This window comes from Muntiacus reevesi, chromosome 15, assembly GCF_963930625.1.
Source record: "Muntiacus reevesi chromosome 15, mMunRee1.1, whole genome shotgun sequence".
Taxonomy (NCBI): Eukaryota; Metazoa; Chordata; class Mammalia; order Artiodactyla; family Cervidae; genus Muntiacus; species Muntiacus reevesi.
Genome location: NC_089263.1, coordinates 53,214,912 through 53,233,423, shown reverse-complemented (window position 1 = coordinate 53,233,423; position 18,512 = coordinate 53,214,912). Strand labels below are relative to the sequence as shown.

The window sequence follows — 18,512 nt, the reverse complement described above, 5'->3', positions numbered from 1 at the left end:
CAAGCATCTTCTCCAACACTACAGTTCAAAAGCATCAATTCTTCAGTGCTCAGCCTTCTTTATAGTCCAGCTCTCACATCCATACAACTACTGGAAAAACCATAGCTTTGACTAGATGGAACTTTGTTGGCAAAGTGATGTCTCTGCTTTTTAATATGCAGTCTAGGTTTGTCATAACTTTTTTTCTCTAGGTCCATTGTATTTCTCCTTATGGAGGATGGAGCCACAATCCTTAGTAAAGTCTGGGGATTGTGACTCTAACATAAGCAGAGCGGTCTGTTAGGTGGGGGTGGTTGCTCTCTCTCCATCTGCAGTGGGGCGAGCCCCAGCCAGGGAACTTCCCAAGCCCAGGACTCCCCAGATCCACCAGGTTGGAGTCCGATTCAGGCAGGATTTACTCAGGGAGACATTATGGCGTTGTGTTGATGCGTATAAACTCCAGAGTCTGGCTGGCCAGGTTCAAATCCCAGCTTTGCTGCTTACTCGTTATCTGTAAATTTAGTCAAGGTCGTTAACCTTGGGACTTCCCTGGTGGTCCGGTGATTAAGACTCTGTGCTTCCAATGCAGGGGGCAGCTTTGATCCCTTGTTGGGGAACTAAGATCCCACATGCCGCATGGCATGGCCAAAAAGTAAAAAAAAAAAAAAAGTTACCTAATCTCTGTGAGCCTCAATCTCCCCCTCTGTCAAGTATGGTTAGTAGCAGCACCCCTTTCTAGGGCTGAGGTGAGGATTGAATAAGATGAGGCGTGTAGCACATGTAACCTAGGGCTTGGTACACAGCAAGCTCTCAGGAAATGACAGGTTTTACCACTGCCTTCTACTAAAGGTATGAATGGAATCTACATCCTTAACAGAAATAAACAGGACACTCTGTTAGGACATCTGGGACCAAGACCAGACTCTATGAGGCTCCCCAGGGAGCGGGAGTGGGCAGGATAGAGCAGATCTGACTCGCTGAGTGTGCTTTAACTTTAACGTGCTTTAACAAAGCCGCATCTCAGTTCTGCTGGCTCGTAACCCATCGCCTGGAGGCCTCTGGGAGAGAAGGAAAGGAGTTTTTCCTTCTCGAATGTGAGAGACAGCAGGCATGTAACAGGAATTATCGCATGGTGGAGGAGCAGCCTCCCATGCGCTGACATCCTCGCTGGGTGATTCCAGAGAGCAATCCGAGGACATGTCACATGGGGAAGCCAGTGAAAGCAAGTTTTCGGGAACACAACAAATGAAAGAAAAACATGTTTTCTTTGGCGTGCTTATCGCGTGAGGCTCAAATGGGGGTTCTCTTGCCAAATGCTGTGTGTGATGAAGAGTTGGCTTTTCTGGAGCGCCTGCTTTTGTATCCCTGGCCACAATCTACAAGTTCAATGGCTCCCTCTTCAGGTCCCCACCTCCATGGCTGGAGAGTGGCCCAGCACCAGGTCCCACATCCCAGGGACCACCCGAGGCAGGCGGGCCACCCCATGCCACACAGAGTTTTCCCTTTCAAGGAAGTTTTTTAAATATTTATTTATTTATTTGGCTGTGCCAGGGCTTAGTTGCAGCACACAGACTCTTTGATCTTCATTGCAGCATGTGAAATCTTTAGTTGCAACATGTGAGATCTAGTTCCTGGACCAGGGATGGAACCTGGGCCTCCTGTATTGGGAGGACAGAGTCTTAGCCACTGGACCACCAGAGAAGTCCTTCAGGGAGGTTTTTGGACCCAATGAAGTTTTAATAAAATTCGCACCCCCTGGCCTTCTGGAGATGTCCCTTTTAGTTGTGATTTTAGGAATAATATTTTTTCTCAACTTGTGGGTGATTAGAGGGGAGTTAGCACTGGTAACTGGGGCTTTCCAGGTAGCGTTGTGGTAAAGAACCTGTCTGCCAATGCAGGAGACATAAGAGACGTGGGTTTGATCCCTGGGTCAGGAAAATCCCCTAGAGGAAGGCATGGCAACCCACTCTGGTATTCTTGCCTAGAGAATCCCATGGACAGAGGAGCCTGGCATGCTGCAGTCCATGGGGTCGCAAAGAGTCAGACATGACTTAGTGACTAAATAACAAGGCATTGGTAAAGTTGCCCTTTCAGAAAACTAGGTCCAGTGAATGTTTTTTTAGGTCTGGGGAAGAGCTCTGCACCCAGAAAACTCCAGCAGACAAACAAATCTCACCTCTAGATGTAGAGGGTAGATTCACCTACAGGGCAAAATGAGACAGTGATGAGTAGATGATGTAGCTGAGCCAGAGGCAAACGGTGTTGGAAACTTGATGGAGACAGACTTCAGCTCCACGAAGGAGAGAATTTTCTACCAATTAGAGCTGTCCAATTATCAATGGGCTTCCTTGGTAGGTAGTGAGCGCCCCACCATCAGAAGTGTTCAAAAATGAATTGGAAACTTCTTGGCAGAGAAGCTATCCTATGTGTCAGGAGAGTGTGGTTACTATTGTTCAGTTGCTAAGTCATGTCTGACTCTTTGCGACCCCATGGACTACAGCACTCCAGAATTTTCCCTGTCCTTCCCGTCTCTCTTCGTCATGCTCAGACTCACGTCCTTTGAGTCAGTGATGCCATCCAACCATTTCATCCTCTGTCATCCTCTCCTCCTGCCTTCAGTCTTTCCCAGCATCAGGGTCTTTTCTAATGAGTCGGCTCTTTGCATCAGATGGCCAAAATATTGGAGCTTCAACTTCAGCATTAGTCCTTCCAGTGACTATTCAGGGCTGATTTCCTTTAGGATTGACTGATTTGATCTCCTTGCTGACCAAGGAGAGTGTGCAGGCTTGGATAAATAAAGCTAGAATAGCACTAAGTTCCCATGCCCAGGTAGTTTATGATTATAAATGGTGTGTGTAACTTGTCTCCCCCAGATATGGACGAATGCAGCTTCTCTGAATTCCTCTGCCAACATGAGTGTGTGAACCAGCCGGGCACGTACTTCTGCTCCTGCCCAGCCGGCTACATCCTGCTGGACGACAACCGGAGCTGCCAGGGTAAGGCTGCTAGAGGGACCCAGCTGGGGGAGGTGTGAGATGGAGCTGGCTCAGGGGGCCACCTGGGTGTCTTTGCCTGGGGAAGGTGGCAGGGGTGAGGGTGTGAATGGGTGCTGGTGACTCCCAGTGCGGCAGGCTCTGGGCAGGATGCCTGGGCTGGTACCTTCCTGCCCTGCAACCCCATCAGAAAAGACAAGGTCACTCTCATTGGTGGAATGCCCTCTGCAGATACACGCAGCTGGTCCTGCCTCCCCAGGCAGGTCTCTGCGGCCCCTCTGAGGAAGGCTCCAGACCCCACCAGGACCTCTGATGGCCGGCTCGTGGTCCATGAGCCAGTTTTCTCATGCTCCCTGGAGAGCAGCCTGGTCAGCCTTTCTCTACCAACTTCCTAGAGAATGGACGCATGTGTGGGGGGACACCTGCATCCTCTGACTGCTGCATGCCTCAAAGTGTCGTGACCCCCGGCTGTGAAGGGGGTGGGGTCTCCCCAAGATTGGCTGCTCAAGATTCTTTCCAGCCCATGCTCACCTACTGGGGCAGATGGTGGAGGCTGGTAGCTGGGCAACAGATTCATTTTCAGCTCCTTGGACCTGCCTTATCCTAACACCAAGCAAGAATTCTACACACAACAGTGCCAAGCAGTAGAAATATATTGTGGGCTATAAATGCGAGCCACATATGTAATTTAAAATGTTCTAGTAGTCACATTAAAGCAATAGAAAGAAACAGGTAAAATTAATTTTAGAGCATATTTTATTTTGAGCTGTATATCTAAAATATTACCTTTCTACTGTGTACTCAATATAAAAATTGTCGATGTTTTCCATTCTTTGGCTTTACTAAGTTGTCGGATCTGATCTATATTTCCCACTTACGGCACATCTCAGTTTAGACTAGTCACGTTTCAAGTGCTCAGTGGTCACGTGTGGCCGGTGGCTGCCATCCTGGATAGTGTAGTTCTGTAGAAAGACCCAGGCAGCCTCCACCCCGACTCCCACTCATCTGGCCCCAGGTCCGTCACCTTGGAAGTGCTGCCTGGCTTCAGCCTCTTGTCTATTACGCATTTCAGACATCAACGAGTGTGAGCACAGAAACCACACGTGCATTCTGCAGCAGACCTGCTACAATTTGCAAGGGGGCTTCAAGTGCATCGACCCCATCCGCTGTGAGGAGCCTTATCTGCGGATCAGTGATAAGTAAGTCATGGTTTCCCCTGGGGAGATGGGAGTGTGGATGAGGAGCCTGTTTCAGAAATCTGCCGGTGTGGTGTCAAGGAGAGAGTACCTGCCAGGGTAATGGGAGATGTGGTCTACTGTCTCCTACACAACAAGGGAAGCCTGGCATACTCCAGTCCACGGGATAGCAAAGAGGCAGACAGCACTGAGCGACTGAACTGAACACAACACATGCGTGCCCTCCCTCCCCCGCCACACTGTTCTCTACCGTTCCCCAACTCATGCCAGAGCTATATGAAGATTCTCTAGACTACTAATCAAGAGGAGAGGCGGGGCTCATGAGTCTCCTTTTCCCTTTAATGACTTTGTTCTGGATGTTGTTGCTGTTTTGGTGGATATACGGGGTCTTTAGATAGAGCTGGGCTTCTCAAAGATCACGTGCATAGAAACCACCTAGGGATCTTGTTAATGGCCCAGTTCTGATTCCATGGGCCTGATTTGGTGTGAGACTCGGCCTTGCAGACAAGCCCCCAGGTGAAATGGATGCTTCTAGTCTTCCTGGACCTTGTTGGGAGTAGTGAGGGGCTGGAGAGGTCTCTAGAGAGTTCTCATTAACCGAGGGTAACTAGCTTGCTCTAATCAAGTTTTTTATGTCACAGTAGTGATTGAATGAAATCACCAGATGGCAAATATTTAGCTGAGGTGAGAACTGAAGTGAAGACAACCTCTACAGAGTGAATACACTAGAACAGTGGTTTTCTGCCCCCGTGTACTAGAAATTCCTTTTCCTACTATTCAGTTCCTATTTATCTGTCTCAGTTCCACAGCAACCTGCATGCATTACAACAGGCACGTGCACACACACACACAGATGTCTTCTGCCCTCCTCCCTTCTAGTCACCTGTTTACTACCCCCGAAGCTCCCAGCCCTCCCAACGGATGGAACGGACACGTCCATCGTGCATGCCCTCTAAGGACACAGCCCCTAAGAGGAATTGATACCTTACCAGTGTGCTTCCCGCTCTGATCAAAAGCTGGCAGAAGAGGACAAAGCCAGGAACAGACAGGTCCTAAAGAAGTCTTCGCTGGCTGCTAAGAGCTGTGCCTCTAAGTAACCCTGTGGAACAGCATCCTTTGATTTCTGGTTCAGGGCCCTTTGTGGCAGAGCAGAACTCCGCCCTCACCAACTCCCATTCCTGGTTGTCCCTGGGTTTCTCCAGGTCTCAGTTGTCTGTGGTGGGGACCCCCTCCCTGAGCTGGTGTTACTGGCGGGGCCTGACAGGCCGCTGAGAGCCCTGGGAGACTCCTGCACCCTGCCTCCAGGCCCCATTCCAGTTTCACTCCAGCCGCCCTGGTCCAGCTCATTTCCTTGTCCAGGTGTCCTGTATTCCTGCCAACCCGAGCATGACCTGCTCTCACCTTCACCCACACCCCAGAATGTTCCTCCTCCCGGCTTCTGGGCACACGTTTTCTGCACACGGGAGGCGTGCCTGCCACTGCCACAGGGACAGACCTGCCCCAGCTTTCAGATCTGGGCGCCAGTGCCACCTCCAGCTGTTTGCGATCCTCTTCAGCTAGGAGCCATCTCTCCCTCCTCCAAATCTCTTTTAGAAAGCAATTAGTTTCTGTGTGACACGTGACATTTTAATGTGGCTATTTTGGCACCCGGAACATCTTGACTTGGCTGTTTTGATGCAGACTTAAAAAAACAAAACTTTAAATATTCCGTCTTAAAAAGCCATGTTATTTGTTTGTTTATTTTTGGCTGTACTGGGTCTTCATTGCTTCTCTCCTCAGGCTCTTCTTTAGTTGCAGTGAGCAGGGGCTACTCTTTAGTTGCAATACGAGGGTTTCTCATGGAGGTGGCTTCTGGTGTTGCAGAGCACAGGCTCTAGGCACATGGGCTTCAGTAGTTTCAGAGTTAAGGCTCCACAGTTGTAGTTTCCAGGCACAGGCTCAATAGTTGTGGTGCATGGACTTAGTTGCTCTTTGGCATATGGGATCTTCCCGGACCAAGGATAGAACCCGTACCTCCTGCATGTGGATCCAACCTTTCCTGCAGGCAGATTTTTTACCCCTGAGCCACCATGGAAGGTGCTAAAAATTCTTTTTACACCCTCACTTATTAAGTATTAGTCTGACTCCTGGTCTATGCCCAGTGCCAGCTGCTGTGGTATTTGTTCTTATACTGGTGGAGGAGAAAGACAATGAACAAATGGTCACAAAATGAATCCATGATCCTCGATGGTAGTAGGGGCTGAGAACAGGAAGAATGGAAATTTGCAAAGTGAAAGAGTAGGCTGGACTTGGTCTAGTCAGAGAAGTCTAAAAGCCCCTCTGAGTAAATGACCCTTGAGCTGGAATGGAAAGGCGAATGGATGTTAACAGAGTAGAATAGCAGAGGGAACCGAGTGTTTAAGACTATGAGACAAGAGTGAGCTTGATGTCTTCAGGGACGGGAAGATATTTTAGAAGCAGAACGGATAGATTTTGAAGACTGACTGGAAGTCAGGGGAGAGTGACAGAAACAGCAAAGCGTACTCCCAGTTTTGGCCACCAAGGCATAGATCAACAGATATCCTCATCCTGTTATGCACTCTGACCTCTAGGGGGAATCTCAGGGATGAGAGGAGAGATGGAGGCGATTCGGGATAAATCCAGGGATGTCTGTAAAACACATACCTTGGTAATAAGTCAACTTTATACTATGATAATGCTATTACTAGTTTTCAAGTGAGATGCTTTGTATCAGAGATATTTGTGTCTATGATTTATTTATATTAAAGAGTAAATTTAAGATCATTAAATTTATCATTGCAGTAAATGTCCTAACATCTGAAAGTCCTGTCCTAACATTGTATCTTGTACATAGTGAGTTCTGATGTTTGTTTAGAGAAAGAAAATACCCAATTCTATTCCACACAGACTGGAGTAAGTACAATAGAAAATATAAAAAATACCACTCAAGACCCGTCAATCTATTGTAATTTCTCACATTTAAAGCTTCTCAATGAGTATGGATGGTTGGGAAGTGAAGAGCTATGAAGCACACTTTTGCCAACTAAATATGTGACCATCATGAAGTACATTACAGGATGTCCCAGGGTTCTGAAATCCAGACAACTCAGGTTTATGCTTTAGTAACAGGACTATCTGATTGGCCAGAACAGGCTGTTCTCTAGGAACCACAGGGCTCACTTACATGCTGGAGAGTTTTTAGACCAGAGACAGAAGTAGAGGACCTCTACAGTCACAACATTTGGATGGTAGAAATGGGGTGTCCTCCTTTTCCATGTTTCAAGCACAGAGGTAGGTACAACCAGCATCTGGAAAGGATCTGCCGCTTTCTTACATGATTTCCCTTCCCGACAGCCGCTGTATGTGTCCCGCTGAGAATCCTGGCTGCAGAGACCAGCCCTTCACCATCTTGTACCGGGATATGGACGTGGTGTCAGGACGCTCTGTTCCCGCTGACATCTTTCAAATGCAAGCAACCACCCGCTACCCTGGGGCTTATTACATTTTCCAGATCAAGTCTGGGAATGAGGGCAGAGAATTCTATATGCGGGTAAGAGGGGGTGCTGAGTGGTGGTCACCATCTTCCACAAGGTGTTCTGTTGTCTAGCCTGGAGTGTGTTTCTAGAAACAGGCCAGAGGGCAGTCCAGAGGAGTGGGTGTGGAGGTGGGAGGGGAAAGTGGATGGGAGTCAGGACTCCACTGTCCTGGTTCCTCTCACTTTCTGAGTGGCCTGGAGAAAGTTGCTTCTCCTCTGTGAGCCTCAGGATCCTTATCTGTGCAATGAGAAATTAGGCCAAGATGCAATTGTAGGTCTCTTTCTTCCTGCAGTTCTTTTTTTTTTAACCATTTTAAAAAAATTGAAGTGTAGACAATTTACAATGTTGTCTTAGTTCCAGGTGTATGGCAAAGTGATTCCATTATATTTACAGATATAGACATATCTATATCTATGTACGTATATTCTCTCAAGTCCCTGGGCTTCCCAGGTAACTCAGTGGTAAAGGAACTGTCTGCTAATGCAGGAGCTGTAGGAGACACAGGTTCAGTCCCTGGGACAGGAAAATCCCCTGGAGGAGGAAATCCACACCAGTATTCTTGTCTGGAAAATTCCATGGACAGAGGACCCTGGCAGGCTACAGTCCATGGGGTCACAAAAGAGCCCAACACAGCTGAAGCAACTGAGCACTCATACACGCATCAAGTCCCTACTATTTACTTCTAGAAACTTACTACAGCAATAAACAAAATGGTCCCGAATCCCTGCCTTCATGGCACTTACATAGCAGTGAACTTAAAGGCATTCCTCAAAGAAGTGGGCTCTACCTGTGTTGTCCAACACAGTAGCCATATGGTTCTTTACATTTAAACTAATGAAAATGAAGTAAAATAAATAAAATTAAAAATTAGGTTCTGTCGTTGCACTAACTACATTTCAAGGGCTCAGTAGCAACATGAGGCTGCTGTATTAGCTTGGATATAGAACATTTCTATCACTGGAGAAAGTTTGGCTGGCTAGCATCGATTGAGCCATATCAGGATAAATTGGTGTGGATTTATCAGGAACAAATTTTAGAGTACACATCCTAGATGTGTTTGATTATTTGTAAATTACACAGATGTGATACTGTACCATTTCTATCATTGAGCTTCATTTCCCTCAACCTCTGGAGGGATCACGTGTCTTTGAAGCCCACTGTCTTACAGAGATGTTTTTCACATTTCAGTGTGAATTTGGATGCTTGTTGAAAAAGTGAATTCCAGAACTTCCTCTCTAGAGGATATATTTCAGAAGATGGTGAAAAAAAAAAAAAGAAGATGGTGGCTAAGACCTAGTGTATCGGTTTCTGATGTCTGCTGTAACAAATTGTCACCAGCTTGGTGGCTTAGGACAACAGGAATTTATTCTGGAAGCCAGAAGTCTAAAATCATTGTCACTGTGCTGGAATCTACCCACTGCTCTGGGCTTCCCAGGTGGTGCTAGTGGTAAAGAACCTACCTGCCAATGCAGGAGATGTAAGAGATGAGGGTTTCATCCCTGGCTCAGGGAGATGCCCTGAAGGAGGGCATGGCAACCCACTCCAGTATTTTTGCCTAGAGAATCCCATGGACAGAGCAGTCTGGCAGGCTACGGTCCATGGGGTCACAAAGATTCAGACACAACTGAAGTGACTTAGCACACTCACGCACACACTGAAATCAAGATGTCAGCAGGGTCATGCTGCCTCCAGAGGTTACAGGGGAGAATCCATTCCTTGTCTCTTCCAGCTTCTGGTGCTGCCATTCTTGATTTGTGACCACACCACTCCAATCTCTGCATCCTTGTCACATTCCCTCCTCCTCTTCTGCGTGTATCAAATCTCCCCCAGTCTCTTAGAATGTCACTTGTGATTGTATTTAGGGCCTATCCAGATAATCCAGGATAATCCCCCTGTGTTAAGATCCTTAACTTAATCCCATCTGCGAAGATCCCTTTTCCATATAAGGTAATATTTATAGGGTCCAGGGATTAGGACTTGATACCCTTGGGGGCCATGATTCACCTTAGGAATCTGCATTTCTTTCTTTTTTTAAAAAAAATTAATTAATTTTACTTTACCACATTATATTGGTTTTGCCATATATTGGCTTGAATTCACCATGGGTGTACATGTGTTCCCCCATCCTGAACCCCCCTCCCACCTCCCTCCCCATCCCATCCCTCTGGGTCATCCCAGGGCACCAGCCCCGAGCATCCTGTATCCTGCATCGAGCCTGGACTGGCAGGGAATCTGCATTTTTAATGAACACAGTATGTGGTCCTCCAAGGTCAGTGTGGGGCACTTGACTCAAAAGTTCACAGCTTTGACAGGGGTAGCATGTGGGCTGGTGAAAGAACCGTGTGTCTGAGCTCTCTTCCCACCCTCTCCCAAGCCCCTGTCTTCCAGTCTTTGCCTCTGGGGCTGGGACCATCTGAAAACAGAGGTTTCAGAAGCAGGATTAGAACAGATTAGAAAAGACCTCAGGAGCTAGTATCATGCCTATTTCCTCACTAATACATTTTGGACAAGACTCGAACAGGGCCAGGTCACATGTGATAATGCACTTGTGGACCCAGCATCTGTAAAACAGTGTAGTGGGGTTACGGGCTTTGTAAGAAGATGGAATGAGTTGAGGGTAGAGGAACTTCTCAAGATGAAAAAGATGGAGCTGTGTCTCTGTCAGTCCTTCCTGCCTTCCCATCAGCCATGGCCATCCAGCAGAACCCACTTCTGCCCACCTCTGTGGGCTTGCAGCCCCGTTGAGCATAAGCCCAGCCCGCCAGCATTCTCCCATCTGGCCTCTGTCATCTGTACAGACACAGCAGGTCCCAATCATAGGTACAAAGATGCCCCTCTCGGGGATTTAAAATACCATCACCTGTATCAGCTGCTTTAGGTTTTCCCCCCGGCAGAATAGAAGCTCTAGGAAGTGGCCTTGCCTTGGCCAGGTCACCACCTACTAAAATCCCCTTGATCCAATGTTCCCTGTGTAGCTGACTTGTAAGAGCTGCCCCATGATGGTGGGGGAGAGATCGTCTTCTGCAGGCGAGTGACCAGAAGGGGGGCCCCTTCCTGCGAGCTTCCTCTAGTGCCTGGATTGTTACGGTGACGAGGCGACCCTTGAAACTCACAAAACTTTGAACCGTATGTGGTTTGCTCGCTCTCTCTGGAGAACTTTGAGAAGGGCCCTAATTGGTTAGCATTTATTCAACTGAGGATGCCATGACACAGGGGGATGAGGGCCCATAGACCCGCCCCAGGAATGGCTGAAGGAACTTAGGGATGGGAAGCTGGATCCTGGCTGGAAAGGTCCTAAAAGCTGCTCTTGGGAAGAGAAGACAGGCCCGGTGTAGGGGCCCTGTGAAGCCAGGCAGCCTCCCTGCAGGAGGAGGTAAGGTTTCCCTTCCCACACTGTGCAAAGCAGCAGTGCCCTCCTCAGGAAGCCACGCAGTCATGGGCTGTGGAACCAGGCTGACCCACCTCATTTCCTTCCACAACTCACCAACCCTATGGCCTTGGACAAACACTCTAACCTCTCTGAGCCTCAGTTTCCTCATCTGTGCGTGCTAAGTCCCTGCAGTCGTGTCCGACTCTTTGCAACCCTATGGACTATAGCCCGCCAGGCTCCTCTGACCATGGGATTCTCCAGGCAAGAATACTGGAGTGGGTTGCCATTTCCTTCTCCAGGGGATCTTCCGAACCCAGGGATCAAACACGCATCTCTTATGTCTCCTGCATTGGCAGACAGGTCCTGTACCCCTAGTGCCACCTGGGAAGCCATCCTTATCTGTATAGAGGGGATAATGATAGTATCTACTATGGGATTGGATGAGATCATCTACTTAGCACAGTGCTTGGAGCACAGAGCAGCTGTTTTTTATCAAACAAGCAGGATGAAACTTTCAATAACTTTCTTTTTCTCCTCTGGCTATCTTGAATCTGCACACACCTGGGTGAGTCTCAGGCAGACCCCATTGGATTCACAGATGCTCTCAGTTACTATCAAATTGCCTTTCTCCCTCATGTCAGAAGTCCCAGCTGCTTTAGGTAGAAGCCAACCATGAGTCTATCAGTGTAAAGTCCCCGCCTCCCCCCGCCCTCCCTGCCAGCTTGAATCTCTGTCCTGCCTTCCTCTTCCCCTTTCCTCACTGATTGTGCTGACGTGGCTCTTCCTCTGGGGTTTTGGGGGGTACAGATGGTGGAAGGGAAGTGGTGAGGGGGGCCAGGGTCTTACTCCCTTGTTGCTATTGTAGGCAGGACCTGGTGCTCTCTTCTGGGGCCCAAATGCTCTTGCTTTCATGGGATGCTTTGTCGGTTCTTTGGAGACTTCCCTGAGGACTTTGCACTGACCATTCCCAGGTGTGGGCGAGGGCCTCTGGTTGGCTGCTTGCCACCCCAAAGCGCTCTCTCAGAAAGTTTGCATGTGTGGGTGTTGCCTCGCCCTGGCGGGCAGACCTTGCACTGGGCCTTCAGGACACCAGTAGCCAGCTTCCCCACAGCCCCCTGTGCCCCGCGTGGTGCACAACATCTCTGGGCTTTCTTCTCCGGGAGAGTCCAGTGCACTCTGCATCCTTAAGTTCAGAGGGCCTACACTGAAAGCCCCTCTTGCTTGATTTGGGGGCTGGTAAGTGTGTCTGATACACTTATACAGGCTGGAGGTGACAGTGAGAGATCTGGCGCTGGGCTATGGCCTTCAAGTCCTGTATGACAACAGCAGGAGAAATTACACAAATAGCAGTCGCAGCTGATCCTGCATGGTGCGGGACATATGTCAAGTATTTCCCATGTATCACTGCTCTCATCTTCATCACAGCCCTGTCCTCTAGGGCAGAGGTCCCCAACCTCCGGGATCTATTGCCTGATGATCTGAGGTGGAGCTGATGTAATCATAGTAGAAATAAAGTGCACAATAAATGTAATGCACTTGAATCATCCTTAAACCATCCCCTGCCTTCCGGTCTTCCACAAAACCGGTCTCTGGTGCCCAGAAGGTTGGGCACCGCTGCTAGAGCTTGCTTACACTCCCTGACTTTACAGATGAGAGCCCTGAGACACCGAGAGGTGAAGGAACCTGCCCCAGATCTCACAGTTTAGAAAACCCCAGCGCAGGATTAGAACCCAGACAGTGTGCCCCTAGTATCTGTACATACTCTCATATTTCTCTTTAGGATGTGGGGTACTTGTCTAGCTTTGGGGTCTCAGCCAAGACTGAGACGACAAAAAAAGTCTCCTTTAATGTCTAATCACAGAAGAAAGTGTGCAATAAGCACTGGTTATGATTGTATTGGTAGAGTCATTTCTGTGGCTGCTGCTACTGTGGTTAGGAGGTTGTGGGCTGTTGGGCCCTGGCGAGGTTGGAGATGTTGGAGATGCCCAAGGGACTGCAGCATCTTGTCGGGGGTGGGTGTTGATAACTGTTCAGGCTCTGCCACCCTGAGTGTCACTGATGGTGTTACAGTCTCCTGGGAAGAGCTTCATTTCACACAGCAGGCAAGCCACACACATACATACCCACAAATATACACACACATGCACACACGCCTGTACGTACACACACACACAGTCACTCATGTGCACAGGTAGATGCTGCTGCTGCTAAGTCACTTCAGTCGTGTCCGGCTCTGTGCGACCCCACAGACAGCAGCCCACCAGGCTCCCCTGTCCCTGGGATTCTCCAGGCAAGAACACTGGAGTGGGTTGCCATTTCCTTCTCCAATGCATGAAAGTGAAAAGTGAAAGCAAAGTCGCTCAGTCGTGTCCGACTCTTCATGACCCCATGAACCGCAGCCTACCAGGCTCCTCCGTCCACGGGATTCTCCAGACAAGAGCACTGGAGTGGGGTGCCATTGCCTTCTCCGGCACAGGTACATACACACATACAAATACTCACATGCAGATACACATGTACACACACATCCCTTTCATGAGCCCCCATTGGCACTCTGCCTCCCCCTGAGACCTGGACAGACAGCTGGTGACTGGCTTTGGCCAGGTGACTTAGGGACAGTTAGGACGGGAAGAAGGAGTCCGGGCAGAGGGTACAAACTGCGCCAAAGGGCATGGAGATCAGGTGACGGGGCCGGGGAAAGCTGACTTGCTGTGGCCTGGCTGCTTGCCCTGTGTCAGACAACGCCTTCTCGCTGGTTGACTCAGGACAAACCTGAGCCTGTGTGGGGGCAGGCTGAAGAAGACAGACGGTCAGGTGGGCTGTTTGCAAGCTACTCCCCTGCGGGCCCCTTCACCGGCATCACAACTCGCTCCACCTTCTGTCACTGACGTTAATTCAGCTCCACTACATATGCAGCTCTGAGAGTTTAGGAACATGTGGCTTCTGCCCTGAGGATTCCACACTATGAGGGGAGGGAAAAACAACCAGGCAAACATTTACAATTCAAAGGAGTGATTCTCAAATAGACTAAGTGCCTGGGATGGTCTGGAAATGGAGAGATACTGAGAACTTATCTGAGTTTAGTGGCTAGAAGCTTGATTTTTGGAGTCAGATGCTCTAGTTCCATGTGCTACATTACTTTGTAGGGTTATAAAGATTAAAAAGGAGGTGTATGCCAAAGAAAGGGCAAGTGTCAGTCGCTCAGTCATGTCTGACTCTTTGCCATCCCATGGACTGTAGCTCACCAGGCTCCTCTGTCCAGGGGATTCTCCAGGCAAGAATACTGAAGTGTGTAGCCCTTCCCCTCTCCAAGGAATCTTCCTGACCCAGAGATTGAACCTGAGTCTCCCACATTGCAGGCAGTCTTTACCATCTGAGCCACCAGGGAAGCCCAAGTCGTAACGAAATGCTGAGTATCAGCCATGACCACCATCACCATCATCATTTTGTACCAAGTGACCACCAGGTTCACTAATGACCAGAGCCTCTCAGGGGGGCCTATTTCATTAATGCCCTGGGTCTGCCCTAAAAGCCTAGTGAGGAGGGGAGATATCTGTCCTCAGCAAACTTGGCAGGCACTTGAGTCCTCCATGTGCTTGTGGGCGGGCCTTTCTCAGGCTGCTGTAGCTCTGACCCTGCTGGGGATCAGACTGGTTGACCTCTAAGACTACTTCCAAATAGAAGAGGCAGTGATGCTCTCACACTCTGGAGACATTTACAAGGACAGCTCAAAGGAACAACTGGGAAGTTTCCAGCTATTCCACTCCCTATTCCAGGCTCTGCAACTCTCCTGCCCACAACTTGCCCACAGCTTGCCCAAGCCTGCCCACAGCTCAGGGTCTTCAACCCCTGGCCTTTGTTTGTGCAAACAGTAAAAGCTGGTGAGATAATAGACCTGTAAATGCCCTGGGCATTTCCCTGTATGGCTTACCCTCTGAAGTCCTAGCTCAGGGCTCCAAGGTTTTGCAAGAGTTGACAAGGAAGTCGGAGCGATCCTTTATATGAGAGGGTGCCAATTGCATGCATGCTGACGGGAACAGAGGGAGCTCATGCCAAGAGGAAGTTGTGTAGTGTCAGGCTGCTGATAGCCCAGAGGACAGGGGAGGTCCCCCTACTGGGGTGGGACCTGTCTGCCTGCCCTGCCCTTGTCATACCTGTGGCAGCTCTTGGGGATGTCCAGAACTTTATGGGGAGCTCTCCCTTCATGGAGACAGATAAAATGTCTGGTGTGGCTTTAAACAAGCCAAGTTTCTTGATTTTGCAGAGCTTGTTGCTTTGTTTCTGGACACAGTGCTGGGCGCTACAACTTGTAGGAAGGGATTGTCCAGCATGTCCTGTTCCCTCGTGCTATTTACTTTCCAGGGACCTACTTTCTTGTTGTTGCCCTGGCCCTTTGAGTATTTATCCTTCAGGGCAGTGCTAGGGAGAAATAAAACATGTATCAGTCTTTTCTGATAATTGTGCAGTGAAAGAGGCCTGAAGTTTGTGGTCAAAAGCACTGAAATGGAACCCCATTTCCCTGCCCATAAATGGTCTAGTGACCCTAAGCAGTGACTTAACTTATGGAGACTCAGTTCACAAGGAACAACAGAACAAGGGGATAATGAGACATACCTTTAGTATGGCAGCTAGGGTCCCCAGATTGGGTCCTGTGCTTTTAGATGAGCACCCCTTAATTGTTGATGTGCCCATGAATCACCTGCAGATTGTATTAAGCTACAGCTCCTGGCTTAGTATGTCTTAGGCTGGTGCTGAGGTCTTTCATTACTCATAAGTGCCCTGGTAATGCTGATACTGCTGGTCCAAGGACCACACTTTGAGTAGCCAGGCCTTTCAGAGCTTTTACAGGGATTAAATAAGAATATGTACGTAAAAGTGGCCAGAAGAGTGCTTCACACATAGCAGAAGCTAAGTTATATCAGTCCTCTCTCCTCACCACCTTGAAAACTTTAGGAAAAGATTCAGTGGAGGAAAAAAACTCACATGAAGTTATCAGGACCACAGAGATAGATTCACAGGGTGATGAAGCTGCAGGGCAGGGGGTGCGGTGTGTCCAGCCAGAAGCTCCAGCAGAGGCTGCACTCAGAACCACCTGGAGGCTGGTAAACAAGTCACACTTCCCCAGGCATCATCAAAAAAAATCCACTGCAGCAGAAAATCTTGGAATGGGCCCCTGGAATTATTAGTTTAAAAAGTGTCCCAGGTGCTATGGAGCTGTTTACTTGGCAACTGCTGATCTGGTACAAACTCTCTTTTTAGAGAGGAGGTTCAGAGAAATGAAGCAACAGCCTGGAGTCACACAGTTTAGGCAACTGTTTGTGCTTTTATTCAAGACACAGTCACTGAACATTTACCATGTGCCAGGCATCATTCTGGGTTTTGGAGGGCTCGGGGTGGAAGACCCACCCCCAGTCCTTGCTCTTACAGAGTTCATAGTCTACTGTGGACCTAGACATCAGACGTGGACCTGGTGAATAGCATGGATGATGACACGTGATAATGAATACTTTTCTTCCTCGGTAAAGTAGGGGGTGCACTGGCAGAAGGTCACAGGGACCTGAATTAAATTGGAAAAAGCAGAGAAGCTCCTCTGAGGAGGTGATGTTTCAGTGAGACCTGAAGGGGCAGCAGGGAGAAGCCAGGGGAACATGAAGCAAAGTCAGAGAGGAGGGCATCAAGGGATGCCAGTCTACTGGCAGTGGGCAAGGGGGAGCACCCCGATTGGGGCTACAGAGGCTGGCTGCGACCAGACCACTTGACCTTTGGCTTTGGTGACTGTCCCAGAGGCCATGTCACCTGAAGGACAGCTTTCCTCACCCTCTCTACCATTGTTTGTTTTCTTTTTCTAAAAAGTTTATTATTGGAGTATAATTGCTTTACAATGTGTTAGTTTCCGCTGTACAACATGAATCAGCTTTATGTATACATACATCCCCTCCCTCTCGAGCCTCCCTCCCACCACCCTCATCCCACCCTTGTAGGTCATCACAGAGCCCCGAGCTGAGTACCCTGGGCTATACGGTAGCCTCTCTCTCTCTGTTTTACACATGATACTGTATATATGTCAATATTTCTCCCAGTTGGTCCTAAGCTCCCTTCCCCGCTCTGTGTCCACACGTCTGTTCTCTCCGTCTGCGCCTCTATTCCTGTTCCTTCAAACAGGCTCATCTGTACCATTTGCTGCTGTGTGACAGCTTCCAGAGTCAAGCTTATCCTTGGCTCCGTCAACCGGTCAGACCTTCTCTAACTAGTATACCCGGTTCCGTCCACAGCAAACGGGCCCCATCAGTGCCACCCTGGTGATGACTCGCCCCATCAAAGGGCCCCGGGACATACAACTGGACTTGGAAATGATCACGGTCAACACCGTCATCAACTTCAGAGGCAGCTCTGTGATCCGACTGCGGATATATGTGTCCCAGTACCCGTTCTGAGCGCCGGGCTGCAGCCTCTGACACTGCCTCCAACTGCACCAAGGGACAGAGAAGCGGAGAAACCAGAGAGGGCCCGAGAATGAGACAGACGTGAGGCCTTTTCGGCTGAACGTCTCCTGAGGAGTCAGTATGAGTCCCGACCACGCCTCTATTCTTATAGACCCATCACTTTGAAGGACATACTTCCCCAGTTTCTACGACGCAGTTATCAAAAAGCATTATCACTGGCACCCTGACCTGAGATCGACGGTGATTTTTCAAGGCCTTCAGTTTTTTTCCATAGTTTTCAAAGAAAATAGGTTTGCGGGGGTCTGAGTCCACGTTCAAAAACTGTGAACCACTTCCTCTCACCTCCTCCAGGCCTTCTCTCTATCTCTCGCTGATTGCTTCTTTGCCAAGGCCCCCCAAAGCTCCTGGGGACGCTGGGTATAGCTAGCTTGCTTCTTGCATGTACAGAAGGCTATAGAAAGAAACCACAGAATGATCTAAAGGTTTTTAAAGAGTCTATTTCAAAGCCATGTCTGGTATTTTCAGCCATAAGAGAAGTTTTAGTTGTCCTTAAATTTGTATAACTGTTTAATTCTTTCTTGTTCATTTTGATGATGATTATTATTTTTAATCCATGGTAGAATGCCTGCAAAAGGTCATAAGGCACATGTTATATTCTGTCTTCCCAAACCCAGTCTTCTCTCCATTTTATCCCAGTGTTTTCTTTGAAGACCCCTTCATCATGCTTTCTTTTGACTTTTTACCCAACTGGGTTGGAAGGCAGAGGTCTCCCAACTGATTAAATATTTGAAGAGATCTTGTGTTTGGTTCATTTTGACATGGGAGATGATTCAGCCTTTGGGGTTGGTTCTAGTTCTCTTTAGTTTACTGGGTACTGGTTTGAAAAGCTCTCCAGAGAGCATGATCATCATTAAAAACATAATGGGAATGAGGGAGAGGAGAGCATCAACCCCAAATCATTAGAAGACAATGACCAAACCCTCTGTGATGTGGAT

At 48.7% G+C, this 18,512-nt stretch overlaps 1 protein-coding gene across 3 annotated transcripts in view; it reads left to right on the top strand.

The window, feature by feature from the left end:
• Positions 1-18,312, top strand: part of FBLN5 (fibulin 5) — an 86,109-nt gene extending 67,797 nt beyond the window's left edge. For all 3 annotated transcript variants that reach the window (XM_065906353.1, XM_065906354.1, XM_065906352.1), the window contains 4 exons: positions 2,853-2,975; positions 4,045-4,171; positions 7,523-7,718; positions 17,347-18,312. In XM_065906353.1, coding sequence (XP_065762425.1) covers positions 2,853-2,975; positions 4,045-4,171; positions 7,523-7,718; positions 17,347-17,508 — 608 coding nt within the window. In that variant the 3' untranslated portion in view covers positions 17,509-18,312. The remainder of the gene's footprint in view (positions 1-2,852; positions 2,976-4,044; positions 4,172-7,522; positions 7,719-17,346) is intronic.
• Positions 18,313-18,512: the final 200 nt, after the last annotated feature.